At 32.1% G+C, this 12,605-nt stretch overlaps 5 protein-coding genes across 10 annotated transcripts in view; 2 read left to right on the top strand and 3 right to left on the bottom strand.

The window, feature by feature from the left end:
- The window catches only part of wake (ankyrin repeat and fibronectin type III domain containing protein wide awake), a 75,711-nt gene extending 75,200 nt beyond the window's left edge, over positions 1-511 (bottom strand). The window contains exon 1 of the mRNA XM_012297279.2: positions 368-511. The gene's annotated coding sequence lies outside the window, so the exon portion shown is untranslated. The remainder of the gene's footprint in view (positions 1-367) is intronic.
- A 254-nt stretch (positions 512-765) lies between these two features.
- Positions 766-2,059, top strand: maf-S (MAF bZIP transcription factor K). Its single transcript, XM_003708237.3, has 2 exons — positions 766-1,005; positions 1,262-2,059. The coding sequence occupies exons 1-2, from the start codon at positions 979-981 to the stop codon at positions 1,625-1,627; spliced, it is 393 nt and encodes a 130-aa protein (XP_003708285.1). The 5' UTR covers positions 766-978; the 3' UTR covers positions 1,628-2,059.
- Mt2 (tRNA (cytosine(38)-C(5))-methyltransferase) lies at positions 1,971-8,972 on the bottom strand. 2 transcript variants are annotated; one of them, XM_076534456.1, is made up of 3 exons: positions 8,872-8,972; positions 3,462-3,566; positions 1,971-3,032 (listed from the first exon to the last, which is right to left on the bottom strand). In XM_076534456.1, exons 2-3 carry the CDS (start codon positions 3,532-3,534, stop codon positions 2,008-2,010), a joined length of 1,098 nt encoding a protein of 365 aa, XP_076390571.1. In that variant the 5' UTR covers positions 3,535-3,566; positions 8,872-8,972; the 3' UTR covers positions 1,971-2,007. The 2 variants fall into 2 exon arrangements, with proteins under 2 accessions (XP_076390571.1, XP_003708333.2); XM_003708285.3 differs by lacking the exons at positions 3,462-3,566; positions 8,872-8,972 and adding an exon at positions 3,162-3,304.
- Positions 3,805-8,608, top strand: ema (C-type lectin domain containing ema). Of its 4 annotated transcripts, none has more exons than XM_003708238.3 (14): positions 3,805-3,941; positions 4,010-4,138; positions 4,233-4,366; positions 4,451-4,599; positions 4,872-5,101; positions 5,175-5,367; positions 5,437-6,084; positions 6,158-6,278; positions 6,351-6,505; positions 6,582-6,743; positions 6,847-6,985; positions 7,079-7,382; positions 7,453-7,583; positions 7,658-8,608. In XM_003708238.3, exons 1-14 carry the CDS (start codon positions 3,868-3,870, stop codon positions 8,098-8,100), a joined length of 3,012 nt encoding a protein of 1,003 aa, XP_003708286.1. In that variant the 5' UTR covers positions 3,805-3,867; the 3' UTR covers positions 8,101-8,608. The 4 variants fall into 4 exon arrangements, with proteins under 4 accessions (XP_003708286.1, XP_076390566.1, XP_012152663.1 ...); XM_076534451.1 differs by having other exon boundaries at positions 6,823-6,985; XM_012297273.2 differs by having other exon boundaries at positions 4,451-4,608.
- Hrs (Hepatocyte growth factor regulated tyrosine kinase substrate) lies at positions 8,737-12,528 on the bottom strand. 2 transcript variants are annotated; one of them, XM_012297268.2, is made up of 12 exons: positions 12,337-12,528; positions 12,174-12,258; positions 11,853-11,928; positions 11,575-11,763; positions 11,222-11,496; positions 11,073-11,148; positions 10,825-11,001; positions 10,408-10,763; positions 10,018-10,331; positions 9,655-9,947; positions 9,059-9,536; positions 8,737-8,989 (listed from the first exon to the last, which is right to left on the bottom strand). In XM_012297268.2, exons 1-12 carry the CDS (start codon positions 12,371-12,373, stop codon positions 8,919-8,921), a joined length of 2,427 nt encoding a protein of 808 aa, XP_012152658.2. In that variant the 5' UTR covers positions 12,374-12,528; the 3' UTR covers positions 8,737-8,918. The 2 variants fall into 2 exon arrangements, with proteins under 2 accessions (XP_012152658.2, XP_076390568.1); XM_076534453.1 differs by having other exon boundaries at positions 8,737-9,536.
- Between the last annotated feature and the right edge of the window lie 77 nt (positions 12,529-12,605).

Genomic DNA, 12,605 nt, shown 5'->3' with positions numbered 1-12,605 from the left:
TTATTAAAACAGAAAAAAACATAATATTATATAATCAAATAATATGAAAATAATAAAAGTATAAAAAGTAAAAGATATTTAAATATTTTGCAATAAAAATTGTTTTGATATTTCATTGGCGCCAATTTCGATCATTTCAAAATGAATACATCGATACAAGTTTTTATCTTTTTTTACAATCTTTAGTAAAAAACTTTATCTTATTTTGTAAAATATTGTACAACTACTTTAAATTATACAAAAGAAATCTTTACCTCGCAAAAATTTCTAAAACTACGAATTTAACAAGATTACTCTCGTAATTTTAATTAGGATACGAAGAATAAACTAAAATTGAAACTAATGTACTTCAAATATCAATACGTACCATAATTTATATATTTGAGAAATTCCTAACAAATATTGACTGTGGATATAATTTTGTCCATCTTACTTCAAGCGAAATGCAAAAAATAGACTATAGGTTAGAATTAGATCGCTACAGAACACTGACGTTAACCCTGCAGATAGTTGCATCGCACTAGTAAATGCCAAATAATATGTTTCTCAATTTTGATTTTAACTTGCACATATTATATGAATATGAGAATACACAAGAAGTTACACCTTCGCAACCCTCTACCGAGAAATAATTTAATTAAAAGCAGTTTGAGTTTATTACCATGATACGCCATCTGTAAAATTCTGATTGTTCTGTAATTACGAACTCTAACGAAATTTATTTAGGAAAATTATAAAATAGCAGAATTATACTGTTTTCATCGAAGTATCAAATTATTCCTGGATTGTAATAAACCAAAATAAAGCATGTTTCCAGAAAAGTATGTTCCATTAATGGAATGGCGAATTGATGCGCTGGGAGTTCTGTATACGATGACTAAGCAAATTTTTCTTCAAAGCGAGAAAGCTAGAAGAAAATCAAGGGTTTTGTGGTTAATTGAATTTGGGACTTGATAAATTCTGCTTGAGAAAACATCCATGGATGGAAAGCGGTCTATAAAAATGGTACGTTACTTTACAAATGCAAATGCGATCTCTGTTTTCTTGATGTATCGTACACCTGTGTAAACTGTGTTATGACGTATAAAAGAACCGTCAATTTCTGAAACAACATTGTATATTTCACACGAGTTTTATTCATGAAAATTTAACTTTTCTAATTTGTAGCAATATATAATGATTGAATATACACGGGATAATCGTACTTTATTGTTATTTATAACATAAATAAAATTCATGTAAAAATTATTCTGATTTGTAGGACCCATTATCACCTGGACCGTGCTTAGATATCAGTGATGATGAACTTGTTACTATATCAGTCAGAGATTTAAACAGGCAACTAAAATTACGTGGGCTATCAAGGGAGGAAATAGTTCGTATGAAGCAACGTAGACGTACTTTAAAAAACAGAGGATATGCAGCCAGTTGTCGCATCAAACGAATTGAACAGAAGGATGAACTAGAATCGGAAAAGACACAAGAATATCGTGATATGGAAGCTATGCAAGAAGATAATAATCGTATGAGAGAAGAAATAGAATCTTGGCATTCTAAATATCAAGCATTAAAGAAATTTGCAGCAGAAAAGAAGATTCACATTCCACCTGAACTAGAAACAATGTAAAGTATTTATGACCTACTGCACATGTATATGTTTAAAAGCAATCAAATAATTGGATGTCAAATAGAAAAAAACTTGTACAATGAACAAGTTACATTGTTAATATCTTAAGTATTAGAAATATAAAGACATTTATGTTAGCAAGGAGTAAAGCATAAAGGAACAAAGCTGTAAAGTTACTGAACATATGTACACAAATGTACATTGTTTTATGACAACTGAATGTTGTGTACAATGTTCATTTCTGTATTTTTTACAAACATTTCCATCAGAATATTCAATGCTATGTGAACAATATCAAGAATTTGTTTGTGCTCCTATTTTAAGGTATAAAAAAATATCTTAGTAAAAAAAATATGTAAAATATATTTCTGTAAACAAATTTATATAATTTTTTTTTCAGTATATAATAAATATATTAATCTACTAACTACATGCACATTGATTGAATTACCTAGCAACCTGTACTTCTGTTTACATGTTATAGACTTGGGAAACATAAATTCTTCTGGAAAACACATTAATCTGCACACCTCTTTGGGAGTAAAATATCGTAATTTCAATTTTTCTAAAGTTTCTGCTGCTTCTGGTGATTGACAATTGTATTCGCGTGCTCTCAAAAATGTTTCCTTAATTAATTCATCTGAATAGGGACAATATACAGAGCCTGTACCTTCTACATAACGTCCATAGGCTTTTGTAAAACAGCAAGAACCAGTACTTTCTGATGTTCTTATATCCATTAACCAAGCTCTCTTTTGTAACAATTTTTTAGGAATCATATATTCTGAATCTTCAACATTTTCCAAAATATTCTCTAGCTTATAACACTTCTTATCCATGTTAGAACTTTCCATACAACATTTTTCAGCTAATAGATTATGTTTACTTTTTGGTAGCAGTTTTAAAATATCTTCTGGTAGATGAAAATTTGATATGATATGATTGAAACAAAATTTAAGATCGTTTCTTTTAGCCAATAAATAATATCTGTATCTGGTATTTGGAATACCAAACTGGCAAGGGCTTATAATTATTTCTTTATAGTGAAACCTACAATCATTCATACATTTTAATACAGCATTTCTCATTTCTGACTTTTCAAACCCTTTTACATTTTCCAATAATATATATTTTAGAGATTTTATTTGATGAATAAGTTCAAGAACATGGAACAGTGAAGATGATCTGTTATCTAATATGTCTTTTTGGAGTCCTACCCTTGTGTAAGGTTGGCATGGAGGACTCATTAGTATAGTATCTATGTTTAAATCATTTATTTCTTGCACAACAAGTGACTGAATATTACGATTCATAAGCAAAACATTTGGAAAATTATATTTGTATACACTATTGGCAATAGTATTTATATCAACTGCTGCAATAATGCTACCCTCAACACCGCTTTCTGAAAGTAAAAAATTTATTTCATTATAATTTTCTATTGAAAATTTAATTAAAAATTACAGTAATTTAATCAACTATAGGTTAAGTTATTTTGAATTATATAAAACGCTAAGTAAAAATATAGTCTTACCTTGAAGAGCATAATGCATACCACCAATACCGCTATATAATTCTAAGACTCTCATCGTTAATGATTCATAAAAGAATTCTTTAATATAAATGTCCACAAACGTATCTCGCTCATTGTCAACAAACTAATCTATTCTTCCATCGATCATTCCTTTTCTCATTTGTTTTAAAATCTTATTCATTTACGTTGACACAGTTTTCCACGAAATCCGTCAATTTTAAAAAAAATAGTCTTTTAAATAAATACCACGTTTTTAACTGTTAAAAATTATAAATAATGATAGAAAATAATTGAACTAACCTAACGTGTGGTTCCATAGTTCGTTTAGTAATGGAAGATAGGCTCGTTTTGCGTCGTGCAAAGTTAAACACATTCGATTAATGTAACTTTGAAAATTTGTTTATGCTGTAATTAGAAAAATTAATGAAAAATGTGAATGCAGTCTCTTAAAGAATACGATGACTGATGTTTAAAGCAAAACTAAAAATGAGTGATCTAAAAATAAGCAAATTAACCTGAACAATGTGTTGACTTTTTTATCGTAGTTTCGACAATCGTTCTAATGTTTAAGAGACTTTAGAAGCGCCCAGTAAATATTTTTTATCATTTGGATGACGCTAACAGATTTCGATAACGTTTCTTTGACGAAAGACGAAGCATAAATTAAATGTTGGGCACCACCCAAATACAATTATAATATTAAAAAATGTTTCGAAGCCGAAGTTGGTTTGGAGGAGGGCTATGGAAACCCAAAAATCCTCATTCTTTGGAACATCTTAAGTACGTAAATATATTTAACAATATTTTATATTTTCATCCTATCTAAATTTTTCCATTGTTACATTCAGGTATTTATACAATGTGCTATCAAAAAATCAAACTGTATCTGAAAATAATAGAGGTTTATTGGTAGAAACCCTTCGTTCTATAGCTGAAATTTTAATATGGGGTGACCAAAATGATAGCAGTGTATTTGAGTAAGTATAGCTAAGATAATCGCTAATAAATTATTATACTTTTATATTTGTATTTTGTTATATATCAGACAATAACATTACATATGATTTTTAGCTTTTTTCTAGAGAAAAATATGCTTTCATTTTTTCTACGTATAATGAAACAGAAATGTGGAAGCTATGTATGTGTTCAGTTATTACAAACACTAAACATATTATTTGAAAATATACGTAATGAAACATCTTTATGTAAGTTCTTTTCATATTTTACTATTATAGCCCACTTATCATCTATGGACAATATTTTAATTCAAATGTTCTCCTTTCTTATAGATTATTTACTTAGTAACAATCATGTAAACAGTATAATAGTGCACAAATTTGACTTCAGCGATGAAGAAGTGATGGCATATTATATCAGTTTCTTAAAAACTTTAAGTTTGAAACTGAATGCACATACCATCCATTTCTTTTATAACGAGGTAAACGAGGTACACATGATAATTCTTTGTGTCTCTTTTCTCACTTTTGCTAATTTCATTCTCATTGATTTGAACAGTAACTACCCAATACACGTTTACTACTACTGAATTAAAGTATTTAACTGTGTACATAATTAAATGAGTTCATATTGTGCTTTTTATTGTAATGGCTATTCTCATGGTCATAGTGTCATCGTCATCATCATTATTTCAATTCTGCACTAAGCATATATAAGAAAAGGATATCTTTTAATTTGATTTTTCTTTATCAGCACACCAATGATTTTCCCTTATATACAGAGGCAATTAAATTTTTTAATCATTCAGAGGGAATGGTTCGTATAGCGGTGCGAACGTTAACTTTAAATGTATATCGGGTAGAGGATGCCTCTATGCTCGCATTTATACGAGATCGCACTGCTGCACCCTATTTCAGCAATCTTGTATGGTTTATTGGTAATCACATTATAGAGCTTGACACTTGTGTTAGAAATGATGCTGAGTAAGTGACTTTATTGAATATTTACTTATACCAAAAAGAAATTTCATTATGTACGTTTCATAATATGTTTCAGTCATCAAAGTCAAAACAGATTATCAGATTTAGTAGCAGAACACTTGGATCATTTACATTACTTAAATGACATTCTTTGTTTAAATATATCTGATTTAAATAAAGTTTTATCAGAACATTTACTTCACAAACTATTAGTTCCACTGTATGTGTATTCTCTCATGAGACACAAGAATCTTTTATGTCAAAATCAGGTACGTTTCCGCATAGCGAATTCACGATGATTACATGATACGACAATAATTTTTGTTTCTTATTAACAGGAAGAGAGAAAGCACGTGAGCACCGTAGTCGCCCTTTTTCTACTTTCTCAAGTATTTTTAATAATTTCTCATGGTCCTCTTGTACATACATTAGCAGCAGTAATGCTATTATCAGACTTAGAAACAATTAAAACAGGGGCAAGTAAAGTGCTCGAAATGTATGGTGATATTTCATCGGATAAACCAATTGCTTTTTCACCGCCAAAAGAAAGTTTAGAAAAATCTCTGGAAAATTTAAGCGAATCCTTAACTGCGTCAGATGATCTTTGCGAAGAAGAAGAAGAAGCTAATTTAGAACAAAGAAAAGATAGCACTGAAAATGAGGGCGAAGAAGTATTAGATACAAATCATCCAAGCACATCGTTTGATACCGCTTCATCTGGCGATATATCTGTACTTATGAGTCCCGAGCAACTGAATAACCCCGAAGATTTAGAAGAAATGAATCATCTGAATGTTACTGACGAAGAGAAGGAACAGAGATTAGCATTAGAAAGTCCTATAACGCCTTCCATACAAAAAAGTGTAACCGAATCGTTGTCGAATAAGCCATTCTTAGAAACGATCTTAAATTCCTTATTTTGCACGGAAAACGATTATGCTGCATTATTTGCCTTATGTTTACTTTATGCTCTAGTTAACAATCAGGTAAGCTATTTCGAGAATAGCTATTTGTGTGCTTTAGTTTGATACAGTTAGTTTAATGGAGTCAATTTTTAAGGGCATAGATCGTAAAACGTTGGAACCAATTTTATGTCATTCAAGAAATTCCGCAAGAAATCTATATAATGAAACTTTAATAGATAGACTGATTCATATTATAACGTTAAGTTGCCAAACAAGTGAGTTAGTTTCAAAGGTTTTCTTACATTTTTGAATTAATAATTTGTTTTAATGAATGATATCTTTATCAGATTCTAAAGTGAGGCTCGTTACATTGGAATTGACAATTAAATTGTTAATACAATTAGTAATGTCAGAAGGGCAAAATGCATTGAGGGATTCGCATTTGACGGCAATTGATGCAGCTAAAGAACAAAGCACATCGTTATTAAAAAATTTTTACAAAGTATGTTATTACATAACTTATAGTCTTTTAATGCAGTTGAAAAATTGTTGTTAAATAAATTTTATTTTGTTTTTAGAGTGAAGACATATTCTTAGATATGTTTGAGGATGAATATAGCGAAATTCAGAAGCGGCCTCTAAATGTTGAATGGTTAATGATGGACAGTAACATTTTATTACCACCAACAGGTACTCCAATGACGGGTATCGAATTTACTAAGAGATTACCGTGTGGAGAAGTAAATACATTAAATATTAATTCTTCTTACCATATACCGTGTATTATTGACATAATACACTTATTAAATTTACTAATAGACAATAAAATTAATGCTTGCGCAGGTTGAAAGAGCAAGACGCGCTATAAGAGTATTTTTTTTGATAAGAGAACTGTCATTGACTTTAAGCTTGGAAACGGAAACACAGCTGCCATTGACAAATCCAGCCAACTGTGTTCAAGTCGATAATGTTCTTGATTTAAGTAAAAGTTCTTTCATTTTTTATATGTTATTTGATTATAAATTAGGAAATCAAATACTAACATATACCTAATTTATGTTATGCTCTTGAATAGATAATAGCGATTTAATCGCATGTACGGTTATATGGAAAGATGGTCAGAAGATTCGCCGCTTTCTAGTCATCGACGTTGTGCAGCTGATTCTTGTCGAACCTGATACCAGCAAACTCGGTTGGGGAGTAGCAAAATTAGTAGGATTTTTGCAGGACATTGAAGTAGCTGGCGACAAGGATGATTCCAGATGTTTACACTTAACAATTTACAAACCGCTTAGCAGTACTACCGGGAATCGTGTTCCGTTGTTATCAACAAAATTCATTTTCGATGACCATATCAGATGTTTAGCCGCCAAACAAAGGTGAGTAGTTACTGTGTAAGCCAGGTAATAGGTTATCCTTTTTTTTTATTAAATTTATCTTTTGTTGAAGGTTAACGAAGGGAAGAATAAAAGCACGTCAAAAGAAAATGAATCAGATAGCAAGATTACTAGACATTCCCACAAGTATACCTCACTCTGCAACACCACCCAATTATGCACTACGTAGTCTACGACATGAACGTGAGATACATTACGAAGTAAACCAGGTGTTAAAAACTACGAAAATTAGATAATATCTGTCTATTCGATTTCAGGATTAGGACGCGGACAGAGACAAAAAGATCAACCTCGCCCAATGTTTACCGTCAACAAAGTTCCTGGATTCGCAGCACAAATGCGTAGAGAAAATACTACTAGGGCTACTTCTAGTATTGCGACGTCAACTCCAAAACGTGGTGATAATTCGAATGAAAAGAGTCATGAAAACGGATTGCGTTCCCGAGACAGTTCTCCTAAAATGCCGAGGCCTCGAAGCGAGGAAATACCTTTGGAAGACATGCGTCTTCGAAAAGCCTCATTGACGACAAATGGATTGAGCATATCACACATGTGTCAAGAAAAGAAAGATGGTCAAATTTCTGCTTGTTCAACTAACGGTGAACCATCGACTGTGATTAGAAAACATTCTGAAGAAACGTCGTTCACTTGTCCACAAGAATTGAAACCACGTAGAAAAGGACAAGTGGAAACAGTATGATCATAAAAATGAATTTCTGAGAAAAAAGAAGTAGAGTAAATTCAACATCTTTTTAGATAATTTAGAGAAAAAATGAGAATGTATGTGTAATTTTTAGTTAATGTAAAACATTTTTAATTGATGTAACAACATACTTTACTATAAGGCACTTTCTAAACAATAACTTGGGATATTATATGTTTTGCAATATTTTATTTTAATAGAGGGACATATTTTAAAAATAAATTTTGTAAAAAAAAAAACAAGCTATTGTATATCCAGTAAAAGGTTAGGTATAAGATGAAACTAATTTTTTTCAGTTCTTTTATGCTATGTAACATATAAGTATTTTGTACATACATTTTATCTAGATACATATATCGGAAGTTTGTTTGTTCTATTGAAATGTTACAAACAACCTCTCATTAGATATGATATACTTTACAATTATGCAACAAAATCTTGTATTTAATTTCTGTATATACTGTTGGCAATTTCTATAACATGAAATAAATACCAATAATACAATAACGTGTTTCATTCAATATACTAACAAATCATAATATCACCATTAATAATTATTATTAATTCGTATAACGTAAATAAAATAGAACAAAAATTAACGTTAAATGTGGTAGGTATTACCGACATTACGAATTTAATTTTCCTTTATTTTATTAACCGTTTAAAAGATTGAATTCTTGTCAATTTTATAAAGAACATAAAAATTTCTTTAGCAAAATAAAAACAATGCCAACATAAGATAAAAATTCATATGCAATTAGTAATTACCTTAAATGCATTTCTCGTTATCAGTTATTTACGCATGTATGGGTTTTTCAATCAAAGGAAATCAGCTCTGCTGTTTCCGGCTTCGTGTCTTCTTTCACCGGTACAGTTTCATTTGATGCTGGTGGCAGAGGAGTTGATGATTGGAATTGTAACGGTTGCCCTTGAGTTATCGGTACTTGACTCATACCTTGTAACGTGGGTACAGTAGACCCTTGTGGACCTTGTATCGTCGGATTCGATGTCATAATCGGCGCAGCTGTAGTTCCTGGAGGTACCTGAATAGAAGAAGATCCCTGGGACGAAATAGGAGTATTCGAAACATGAGGCTGTATCGAAGGTCCTTGAGGGCCAGGCAACGTAGATGGTTGTTGTGGTCCCATCTGTGGTGGAAGGCCAACAACTTGACCCGGAGGGCCATGCGCACCAGGTCCGATTTGTGTAGATGATGGGCCCATGTGACTTTGAGGTACCTGGGGCATACCTGCTTGATTGGGTGGTCCTGGTTGCGCAATTTGCGGAGGAGCACCCTGTTGCGGTGGCATATGACCTGGCGCAGGCTGTGATTGTGTTATATGACTTGTGGGACCTTGTTGTGGTGGTGGCAGCCCCATCTGATGTCCACCTGCCTGCTGAAGTTGTGGTATGGGATTTGTCATTTGAGATATCTTTAAAAGAAAGTAAATGAAACAACAAAATTTGGAAAACAAACAAATAAAATGCGAATGAAATCGAAATAAAAAAGAAACAATGTAATGCATAGGTAACAAATTTTAGATGTATTACCATTCCAGGTCCGGAAACAGAAACCCGACCCATAGCTTCATGTCCTTGAATAGACGGATCTGTTGGTTGCTGCTCTTGATTCGTCATCGGCCCCATTACATGCGGTAGCATGGTATTCATTGGAGGCATATTGTAATTCTGTAACGGATATTGTTTCATCGGAGGTTGTCCATACATATATCCTTGGTTTGTTGGAGACATAGGATTATAGTTGGAGCCAGGCGTTTGATACTGAACGTGACGAACAGGTGAACCTTGAGATGGTCCAATAAAACCGGAAACAGCTTGATAACCTATGATATACATATTCAGTAATAAGATTAAAAGCATACTACAATTGCATACTACTTATTTGAACTGTACCCATCATATACTGTTGCTTTTGTTGTTCTTGTCTCATCTGCATTTCTCTTTCCTGTTCTTGAATTTTCTGTAAAGCAAGCTGACGTTGATATTGTAGATATTCTTGTTTTTTCTTTCTCATAATAGCCAACTTCTGAGCCATCAACATCTGTCTTTGCCTTTCAGCTTCTTCAGCTTGTCTTCGTAATTTTTCTCTATGTTCTTCTCGCAACGCATCTAACGCGGCTCTAGCATCTTTCATTTGTGTTAATTTATCCTGAAGACCCTCGTAATATACTCTACTATCATCTTGTTCTTGAATGTATCTCAACAATCTACAGAAATTTATTCATTTTATACATTCGGAAAATTTCATAATTATTTTCTATATTAATTGACATTTTAACGAACCTCGAGTGCATAGCAGTGATATTCAAAAATAAGGTTTGCACCGAACTATCGTTAGCAATCGATCTACCTCTCGACGAATTACTCTTCATTCTGTTAACAAAAATTTCAACTTGGGAACGCAAAGCGTTAACAAATTCTTCCATTTGATTATCGACTTCTCCATTTTGTTGTTTCGCGATTACAACTTTCTGAGGCATTGGACTACTTATATTAGGTGCAGAAGGACTGGTAACATCTGCCCTCGAACCATGTTCTTCTATTGCCGTTTGTCTCTGTTCCCAATATTTACGATTCAAATATTTTGCGAGTTCGGGTTCAACTTCTTCCTCTTCCTGCAACTTTGACGGACTAGGGCCCTAAAAATAAAAATCTGTAACGCATCTTCCTGATAAATCTATATTTATTTTAAAGACTAACGGGTGATGGTGGCGGGGAATACGTTGTCCTCGATATTGTTCCAGTATTTGATTTTAAAGCACTAGTTGCCCGTTTCTTTTCTTTTTCTTTATGTTCAGCTTCACTTTGACTTAAAGCTATAGCTAGATTAAGTTCCTCTTCTTCTTGAAGTTCTGCTGCCGTTTTCCTAGGCGGGACCTGTCGTAGATTTACACGTTTTCAAATACATTTTTTAAGTTCTATAACATTTTTAGGAAAAAATTACTCACTTGTTGTTGTTGGGCTAAAGAACTATTAAGATATTCAGCAGGCAGATCCGCTTCTTTAATCTGTGCAGTAGATGGTCTATGAAAAAGATTAACAAAATTATAGAAATAAAAAACTGACTAAGAACAGACAATAATTATTTTATACTTACTTATTAACATGCTCATAACAAGCTTCACAAACTCGAACTTCCTTTTCAAATCCAAACTTGGGCAAAGTACTCGTCTTACTAGAACACTGACCACAAAACACTTGCCCACAAGCTCGACAGTGATGTTTTCTCTGCATCACGCCAAATGAAACCCGACATCTATGACAAACATCACCATCTACCCATGCTGGAGCAATATCAGCAACAAACATGGCATCGCTTTCTTTCAAAGCAGGAAATTTGTGCCCTTCAGCTTTCATGATATTGAGTGTATCCTAGCACACACACATATATGTTTTTAATGTCTATGTTTTTCATTGTTTGAAACTCATCAATATATTTAATAAACATACTTGTACTGCTCTGTATTTGGGACAATTTCGGAAAGCATGTGCCCAGGCTTGAATCAATTCCAAAGTTTTAAGTTTAACGTTTTCATTGGTCGTTGTTTTAACTAGCTCTTTCAGCTGCTCCATGTATTGTTTTGTACCAATTTCATCGTGTATCAGTGTACCACAATTTTTAACACAAGATTCCAATACCTGTATTTAAGAACATTCAAATTAAAGAATTATATTAATTAATTATTAATAACAAATAATCTTATTGATTACAAATATCTTATTCTTACCAACAAAGCATATAAAGCTACATGTGGATTATTATGTGTCATTCTTTTCTTTATAGATGCAAGTGCTGCTTTTGGTCTAGATACACAAAAAAATATGACATTTCACTATTTTATAAATCAAATTTATGGTCCCTGAAATGTGGCTTATTATTCGTTTAAAGTAGAGGATAATAAAAAAATAAATTAACAAGAACGAAGGAATGATGGTAATATTTTAAAACATGTAGAGTAAATGTGAAACACGAAGAATATGCAATCCGTATCTTTAAAGTGATTAAGATATAGAGGTTAGCTTTAGGTTAAACGAGAGTAGACACTCACTGCACATCTCCTTGGCGTATTAAATCACAAATTTTGATAATTGGAGACCAGTCAGGTTCAAGTAGTAAATTACTTGTTGCTTTATCTACAACAAATGCAAGGATAATTAATAAATTTGAAAGTCGGACATTTTGTTCGTTCACTACAACGAATAAAATCCTACCTAACAGTTTATCAAACACAAGTTGACTACGAAACATTTTGTTTCGACAAAAATGACTGTCTTATTTTCAATTTTTCTAATGCGTTTATATTTCTAAAGAGTTATTATACGATTGACAATTAATTCAATTTAACAAACACCTATCTCAACAGCACTGTTCTGTCGACTGTAGTATAGCAAAATATGAGTCACACAAACGTAAATTACAATCGATTAGGACAATCGACTATTAGTAAGGGGAGCGAGATATAATCGATTTCATCAAATCA

The sequence above is a fragment of the Megachile rotundata genome, chromosome 8 (assembly GCF_050947335.1).
Source record: "Megachile rotundata isolate GNS110a chromosome 8, iyMegRotu1, whole genome shotgun sequence".
In the NCBI taxonomy this organism is placed as follows: domain Eukaryota; kingdom Metazoa; phylum Arthropoda; class Insecta; order Hymenoptera; family Megachilidae; genus Megachile; species Megachile rotundata.
Note: the sequence above shows the minus strand (reverse complement) of the source record. Positions and strands in the feature narration are given on the sequence as shown.

Excerpts from the sequence above, each read along its gene's own strand:
- maf-S (XM_003708237.3), top strand. The coding sequence starts at position 979 with ATGGATGGAAAGCGGTCTATAAAAATG. Across the intron at positions 1,006-1,261 it reads GAAAGCGGTCTATAAAAATG|GACCCATTATCACCTGGACC; the intron begins GTACGTTACTTT and ends TCTGATTTGTAG.
- Mt2 (XM_076534456.1), bottom strand. The coding sequence starts at position 3,534 with ATGTGTTTAACTTTGCACGACGCAAAACGAGCCTATCTTCCATTACTA. Across the intron at positions 3,033-3,461 it reads ACTATGGAACCACACGTTAG|AAAGCGGTGTTGAGGGTAGC; the intron begins GTTAGTTCAATT and ends TTTTACTTTCAG.
- ema (XM_012297270.2), top strand. The coding sequence starts at position 3,868 with ATGTTTCGAAGCCGAAGTTGGTTTGGAGGAGGGCTATGGAAACCCAAA. Across the intron at positions 5,102-5,174 it reads TGTGTTAGAAATGATGCTGA|TCATCAAAGTCAAAACAGAT; the intron begins GTAAGTGACTTT and ends AATATGTTTCAG. Across the intron at positions 6,279-6,350 it reads AACGTTAAGTTGCCAAACAA|ATTCTAAAGTGAGGCTCGTT; the intron begins GTGAGTTAGTTT and ends TATCTTTATCAG.
- Hrs (XM_076534453.1), bottom strand. The coding sequence starts at position 12,373 with ATGTTTCGTAGTCAACTTGTGTTTGATAAACTGTTAG. Across the intron at positions 11,929-12,173 it reads ATACGCCAAGGAGATGTGCA|ACCAAAAGCAGCACTTGCAT; the intron begins GTGAGTGTCTAC and ends TTGTGTATCTAG. Across the intron at positions 10,332-10,407 it reads ATCACTGCTATGCACTCGAG|ATTGTTGAGATACATTCAAG; the intron begins GTTCGTTAAAAT and ends AAATTTCTGTAG.